Source organism: Phalaenopsis equestris, unplaced genomic scaffold (assembly GCF_001263595.1).
Source record: "Phalaenopsis equestris unplaced genomic scaffold, ASM126359v1 Scaffold222338, whole genome shotgun sequence".
Taxonomy (NCBI): domain Eukaryota; kingdom Viridiplantae; phylum Streptophyta; class Magnoliopsida; order Asparagales; family Orchidaceae; genus Phalaenopsis; species Phalaenopsis equestris.
Window position 1 is genome coordinate 286986 of NW_018240513.1, and position 8695 is coordinate 295680.

The 8695-nt window shown below is 29.8% G+C and overlaps 1 protein-coding gene across 1 annotated transcript in view; it reads left to right on the forward strand.

Annotated features, from left to right (window-relative positions):
• Window positions 1-7821, forward strand: part of LOC110037622 (protein disulfide isomerase-like 1-5) — a 52700-nt gene extending 44879 nt beyond the window's left edge. Inside the window, exons 11-12 of the mRNA XM_020742316.1 lie at window positions 7333-7386; window positions 7466-7821. Of these exons, the coding sequence (XP_020597975.1) occupies window positions 7333-7386; window positions 7466-7582 (171 nt within the window). The 3' untranslated portion in view covers window positions 7583-7821. The remainder of the gene's footprint in view (window positions 1-7332; window positions 7387-7465) is intronic.
• Window positions 7822-8695: the final 874 nt, after the last annotated feature.

An 8695-nucleotide genomic window follows, 5' to 3' on the forward strand; every position in this document is an offset into this window, starting at 1 on the left:
ATATATATAAAGAAAACTACTCAGAATTCATGGAGAAAACACTACAATTGAGTTTGAAAGTAGAAATCGTGCACACAAACAATAAGTCTAATTTAAAACCAAATGTAATCACAAAAATAAAAACTTATCTCAAATTCCTTTTCAGCAAATTTCTTGAAATTCCTTTGAATCTCTTCCTTCACTCACAATACAAAATACACTTAAAATAAAAAGAAAAGGTGGGCAGCGGCGACAGCGACGGCGGTGACAGAGATGGGCGGTGGTGGCGGCGATGTGGTGGTTGGCACTGATCAGTCTGGATGAATGATGATGATTGGCCCTCTTCCATGGATGATCCAAGTTTTCTTTTAATGTAATCACAAAAATAAAAACTTATCTCAAATTCCTTTTCAGTAAACTTTGGGGATTTGATTCTTTTTCATTCCTTTTACCGTTTTTCATCTATTTGATTGTACCTATGTTGACGAAACCGAAGAAGGGCAAATATGATTGAGTATTAAAACCTTCGACAACTCAAAAACTTTGGGGAAGAAGAAAATAGAAGGGAGAAGTCCGGCTAGGGCTTTAGGCGGAAGATGTCTCGGCGAAAAGGAGGAAGCAGGTCGGCGAGGTTGCCGATGTGAGAGGCCGCCGGTGAGAGAAGGGAAGGACTATGGGTTTTGTTCTGCTGAGAGGGGGGAAGAAGGAGGAATCGACCGAATGATGAGATTTGTTAGGGCATACCAATGGGAGGAGAACCATTGTGGGGGATAACGGCTAGGGTTCTATGCGAGAGAATTGGAGAGAGCCGTTGGGGCCTCATCCCATATATATATATATATATATATATATATATATCGTTCTCTTTATATCTAATATATTTTAATGATTGTTAAAATCACAATTCTTAACATTACAAATTGTTCTTTTAGACTCCCTAAATAATACTACATATTTTTTCCTTATTTCCAAATTTTTACATCTAAATCAATTTTTATAATTTATTTTTTAATTTTTTATCTTCGTACATTATTATTCCACCATCAATTATTTTTGTTCATAAAAGTTTTTCTTTTTTATTTTCTATACACATCTCTTACAACTTGTTTAATTGTACTCGTTATTTTTTCCCACATAATATTTGTTACTTCATGACATCGTAAATCTTAAGATTATAACTTTTACCATAAATATAAATATGTCTTTTAAGTATTTCTGTCTAATTATATGATAATATTTTGTTATGTTTTTCATCTTCCAACCTTTCATTTTAAAATTTAAAATCAATAATTGAAGTTGGGTACTTAATTTTTCTCTTCGAATGACCTTATAATCCTAATAATTTTTATAATATATTTTTCTCATAAAAAAATAATCAATTTATGTATTATTAGATCCTTTCCTATAAGTGATAATAAACTCATCTATTTTTTTAAATAAAGTATTAGTAATAACAAAATCATTAAAGTAAAATTTAATATGATTCTACCTTCTTCATTAGTTACTCCAAAATTATAGTTAAAGTGATTATTTTTAAAAGTTTCTCTCTCTACGAACATGTCCATTTAAAATTTCCCTAATAATTTTTTTCTTGAAGGGTATCCTTTGTATTAATTGTTCTAGGTTATTCTAATTTTTTTTTAACTTATATTCAATCCTACTTGTGGAGCATAAACATTTATAATATTAAGAATGTTAGTATCGACGACAATCTTTATAGCTATAATTATATCTCCAATTTTATTAATTTTTATAACATTATCCTTTAAATTTTTATATATAATTACACCTAGATCGTTTTTTGTATGACTCTTATTTGAATACTAAAGTTTAAAATTTAAGTTATGTATCTCGTCAGCATTGTCTCCAATCAATTTAATTTTTTGAATGCATAAGATATTTATTTTCCCAGGAATAATAATAACTATTAATTTTATTAATTTACCTATCAGAGTAATTATATTTTAAGATCCTATCCTAATATTATTTTCACAGATTATTTTTTTTCTCTGCATCTATCCATAATATGATAATTATTTCTCATTTAGCACTTGCTTCGGGCGCCAGTAGAACAACCCTTGCACATTTTTACTTTATTCAAGCCATATAACGTGTTGCTTCTAGGAAATGCTCTAGTATTGACTTATTGATTTAAAAGAAGATATAGATGTAGTGAGAATTAATTTTATTTTGCAGCAGCGTATGATTTTCAATAGCCAATACATACTTTAAGAAATAAGAAAAACATATAGCCACCAAATCTCAAGTATACATTTTTTCATTTTTAAGAAAAAAAGCTTTTTTTATTAATATTGTAAGTTGATCTTAAAAGAAAGTTTAACCACACAACATAACTTAATTATGTAAATTTTAGATGAATACAAAAAAAATCAAATAAATAGTTATATTAGGATGAGATGGTGAAACTTAGAAGGCAGTAAACTATTAGTTTTTTGGGTCAGTTGCTCAGAAAAGTAAATCCCAACTTCTTAGTTAAGTCAATTATGACGTGCATAAGATGGCTTACTCTATCAAGGTTACTAATAGGATTATGATGTGAAAAAATCAACCATAATTCTCCCCAATTATCCTTGCCAAAGAACTTGACTATTTAACTCTATTTTTATGAAGACATCTTTATTCCTTATGAACGGGTGATCAGTGGGTAAGAACATTCGATAACAATCGAACAATGAATTTTCCCCTTATGTTTTAAAGTAAATGCCTTTGACAGATCTATACAGTAAGGACAAACCAATTTTCCCACAGCGCTCTAACTTGATATCAATCTCATATATTGGAAAATCACATATTATCCATATCAAAGCAACTTTCAAGTGTATATTTTGTTTCGTAGCAATATCATTAGTCACCATTCATGTTTCCCATAATGTTTGAAGCTCATGTACTAAAGGTTGCAAGTGCAAATGAATATTCTTTGGGGCTATGTAAATTTGTACGATCAACTTCAGAAACTAAAAGGCGTGGTCATGCTTATATCAAGTGGAAAGTTATGTCATAAATTGATTGTATGTTGTGAGCTCATCTGATCAAACCTAACATCGTGTGATTCGATTGTAAACTTAGGATATGTATGATCAAAATATTTTGAGGCTTCTCCATCTGTCAGATGACTCATAGAAGTAGTATCCCCAAATTTATTCTGGTGCATTGTCATGTGATGAGTTACATGCACTGAGGGGAAAAGTCTTTAAAGATGGGGAATGAGCGGCATGTAGTAGATGAAATTTTTTTTACTTTTTGGTTTGAATATCTCAGCACCACAAAATCTACGTTGCATCTGTCTTACAATACAACATATAATCATTAACACAATAATCTATATTCTTTAATATATCTAACCTCGATTTTTTTTATTCTGTAGAGGTCCTTTGGAACTAATTTTTTTAGGGATTGTCTCTTTTAGTTATGTTCAATTTGGTTAAAACAATTTCTAGATAAATTGTAATATGATATATTGTAATCTGATTTAATACTCAACATTCTAAGCGCTATTGACAACCTTGAATGCGTGGTGCAATCTTTCCACAAAGACCGTTGTGCGACATTCAATAAATTGTAGAATTTTCATGTTTCATTGGTCGGTAGATTTAATCTCAGAAATGTTCTCAACAATCATTTCTTCAAATATGTTATGATCATATTCAGTTGGAGGGGTAGGGCTTGATGAAGCACCAACAGATCTTACTGAACAGTTGGTTCATACTCTTCATGTGCAGTCTAGTACCAATCATTATGTTAAAAGTACTTACAATATAAATCTACCTCGACTTCGTTCGTTGTTAGGATTGCTTGATTGTTGTGATTCACACATGAGCATCGAAACTTACCTTTTGAAAAACAAGTATTAAGTTGTGATGCCACTTGCACAAAATACTCTACACCATTCAAGAATTTATCAGTGAGTCATTTTGTACTTGGATACAATCTACCATACATCAATAACTTTAAATCTCGAATATCTATTAATGCCCTATATATGGGTTTAAAGATGAAGACATTTAACATAGACCTTTTCATACATAGTTGTGTATGGAAACTATTCAAATATGTGTGTGTTCATATATCCTAAATGCTTGTGTAATTGCATCAAGGCATTTATATACATACCAACCAATTCTTAGCATATCTACACACATACACACATACCACCTAATTCTTATGTACTTATCTAACACCAAACTTATAATATATACATTCATATCACCCTATGTGTGTGTAAAATCTTACATTAATCAGTTGTATTCCTATATTCAGAGTGAGAAAAAACAAGTGTGTGTGTCTCTGTAAAATCCAACATTAATGAGCTGCATTCCTATAGTGAGAGTGAGAAAAAATATTTTTTTTAACGAGAATAATTTCATTTTTAAAGAGTAGATCGTATTAAGATTTATAATTACAAAAAATAAAAGTAAAAAACCGTGAAAAGAGGGTTGTGAACAAAATTAGTAGATATGTTTTGATGATTTGTATAATGGATTTGACATTAAGAAGAAAATGAAATATAAACTTGTTAAGATAAGAAATGAAAGATATGAAGACATTCAATAACAAAAACAACAAGCCTTTATCCCACTAAGCGTGGTCAGCTACATGAATCTTTTTGTCTCCATTGCTTCCTATTGAGCATCATATTTTCATTTAATTCTAATAGATTAAGATAATTTTTTATACAATATGCCCAAGTCTTTTTAGGTCTACCTCTGTCCTTTTTAACATAAGTCGAATTTAAAACATCTACTCTTCCAATAGGATCATCAGATGGTCCACGTTTAATGTGACCACATCTTCTAAGACAACTCTCTAATTTTTTCTATTACTAGAGCTAAACCAATCCTATTATGGATATATCCATTTCTTATTTTGTCTTTGAGTGTCAAGCCACTCATCCACCTAAGCATTCTCATCTTAGCAACATTTAACTTTGTTTTATGCATTTCTTTTAAAGGCTAACATTCTGCGCCATCGAGCATTGCAACTCTCACCACCGTTTTATATTTTTCTTTCAGTCTAAGCGATACTTTTCTATCACACAATAGGCCCTATGCATTCCTACGTTTTAACCAAGGAACTTGAATTCTACTAATAACATCCTCATCTATATCACCATCACTTCTAATAATAGATTCGAGATATATAAAAAGTTCACACGTTTTAATAATTTGATCACTCATAGTTATAACTCTGTCACTGGTGCTACTTTACTAAAATTACATTCCTTGTATTCAATGTTCGATCTAATCAAACTAAGGCCTTTAGACTCTAATGTAGACCTCCATAATTCAAGTTTTTCCTGAACTCTTTCTCTAGTCTTTTCCACGAGAAGAATATCATTAATGAAAAACATACACCAAGATGCATCCTCCTGTAAATATCTAGTAAGATCATCCTTAACTAAAGCAAAAAGATATGGGCTTAAAGCTGATCCCTGATGTTATCCATCTGAAATAGAAAAATATTTGGTCAATCCTCCTATTCAAATACAAGTAACAGCTCTAGTATACATTTCTTTAATGACTTGAATATAAGTGATATCAACATCTTTCTTTTCTAGAACTCTCTAGCGGACTTCTCTTGGAACCTTATCGTAAGTTTTTCTTAAATCAATAAAAATCATATGTAGATCCTCTTTATTCTTTCTGTACTTCTCCATTAAACTTCACAATAGATGTATAGCTTTCATAGTGGACCTGCCAACATAAATCTAAACTAATTATGAAAAATTTTAGCATCACATCTTAACTTATGTTCAATTATCCTCTCCCATAATTTTAAACTATGACACATCAACTTAAGTCCTATATAATTTGCACATTTATGTTCATTCCCTTTATTCTTAAAAATGGGGACCAAAATAATCTTTCTCCACTTAGGAATCTTAATAGTTTTTAAAATATTATTAAAAGTTTAGTAAGCTAAGAAAATCTCAAATTTTCTAAATATTTCCACATTTAAATTAGGACATCATCAGGTCCTGTTGATTTTTCACCCTTGATTTTCTTTAAAGCCTCATCAACTTCTTTTTTACTAATGCAACGATAAAAATAAAATCTTTTATTATTATTAACGATATTAAGATCACTAAGATTGATCGTATTTTTCAAAACTTCATTGAAAAGTTTATCAAAATTACTCACTCACCTATATTGAATATCTTCTTTTAAGAAAATAACTTTTTCATTTTCATTTTTAATCTTTACTTTTCTTTTATTTTTTGTTTGGCTAAATTATACATATATTTTTCACCCTGTTTAGTTTCTAATCTATTATAAAAATCACTCAAAGTAGAATTTTTGACGTCACAAATTATTCTCTTAGACTCTATACTACCTATTTTATATTTTTACAATTCGCTAAGCTTCTACATTTAAACCAATTTTTATAACATAACTTCTTATATTTTATATTTTATAGCATATTATTATTCCATCACCAATTTTTTTTTTATTTACAAAAACTTTCCCTTTTGATTCTCTAAGTACAGCTTTTGTCACTTGTTTAATAGTATTTATTACTTTATCTCACATTGAATTCGCCTCTTCATGAATACCCTAAATCTTTAAATCTTGAAGTTTACTCATAAAAATAATTTTATTTGTCTTTTAGGTGCCCCCATCTATTTCTATGATAATATTTTCATGTATTTTTTTCTCACAATTCTTCATCTTAAAATTCAGAACTAATAGTCGATGTCAAGTGCTTAAATTTTTACTTGGAATGGCCTTACAATTTATACAATCTCGACAATCTTTTTTCTCATAAGAAAATAATCAATTTGTATTTTATTAGATTCATTCTTATAAGTAATAATATGCTCATTTCTTTTCTTAAATATAGAATTAGGAATAACAAAATCATACGCTAAAGCAAAATCTAATATAGTTTTGCTTTCTTCATTAATCACTCCAAAACTATAGCCACCATGAATATTTTTAAAATCTTCTACCACTCGACCAATATGTACATTTAAATCTCCTCTAATAAAAATTCCAAACTATAGTATCAATTTATCTTCTTATAAGCTATCAATTTGCGTCGCTTTCAGGGGACACCCTAGCATTTACACAAGGATTTAACTGATTCATGCCATGATTTTTCTATAAATTTTATGTTTGTCGATTATCTAATGCAATGCTCCACTTTTTGCATCCAGGATTTGAGACCCTGCAATGACAGTGTTAAAGATTTTAAATGAATAGAAAAGAAGATAAAGAAGACCATTTTGAAATTTAATTTCTAAAATACATCCTCTGGCAAATGTTAATAAGATCCATGTTTTTTTTTTTCTTATATGCAATGGATTATCCCTAAACCGTTCATCTTTTTGTGCAGATAGACAACTATCCTGCACTTCTGTTTTATCCTGCTGGAAGTAAATCAAACCCGGTATGCACTTGAACGAAATGAATTCTAATTCTTCAATTTCAGAACATATTTTAATTTTATAGTTCTTAAATATGAGCAGATCAAACTCTCCAAAAAGTCCAGCACAAAGGAATTGGCAGCCTTTATAAAAGAAAATATGAAATCGACAGATGGAAATATATCAAGCCAATCAAATTTAAAGAAAGACGAATTATGAAATATATTATTTGAAGAAGAATGCAGAGCAACATCGAAGGTGAGCTCTTATTCAACACCACATACATGCCTTATGTCAAAATAATAGGAAATGCTAATCTATGATGTCAGATGATGCTATAAGGCTTAAATATTACTTTCTGGTATTAGATCCGTGGGATTTTTATACTTATTTTTGGTTATTTTTTATGATAAATTGGCATGTAAAATAATTCTTTTTCCTTCTTTAGATATCTAATAGTTGGTCTTTTTTTTCCTTTTGGCATAATTATATTTTAAAAATATTCTTAAGGTAATTTGCTTCTTTTTTGTCAAACATCATCAGAATAGTATATGGAGAAACTCATTCCGTTGATTCATTATCTGGGCAAAAGTTTTGATATTTTACTCTGTTGTCAGGACTTCTATGTAGGGGTGTAAATGAGCCGAACACGAGTGAGCCCTCGTTTATATTTCGAGCTCAAAAAGTGTGTTCGTCTTCGGCTTTTTTGCTTAACGGGCTGAACACGAGTGGTTCACGATCAAAGAGTCATTTTGACAAACCTAATCATGTTGCCATAAGATGTAAAGAGTTGGGGGCAAGATTTAAAAATTATTGTTTATATTAAAACATCTTTTGAATATAATTTAATAATTTTTATTCTATTTTCTTAATTAATACTTTTAAGTGATTATAAATCATTGTAGCCTTGTAGTCAATTATCTTTTTTAAAAGTACTACTCATCAATATATATATATATAATTGATGTGTGTAGTATTTCGAGCCAAAACAAGCCGAACACGAACGTACAAATCTTTGTTCGTGTTCGGCTCGTTAACTTAGCGAACGAGCTGAACACGAGCCGTTAGTGAACAACGAGCCGTTTTGATAGCCCTACTTCTATGCCCACTTTTGTATACCAAATTTTAGTTGCAGGCCATGTCATTTCGAAGGTAATTTTGTCTTGACAAATTTATGCAATATTAATTAATTGTATATGATTTTTATATTTGTCAGAACTCTATTATAATTTCTTCACCTTTGGTTGCATATGCATATTTTTGTCTGATAGTTAATGAATATCATAACATGGCTTTCATTTTTCAAAATTTGAGTTGATCTTTGGGAAGCAT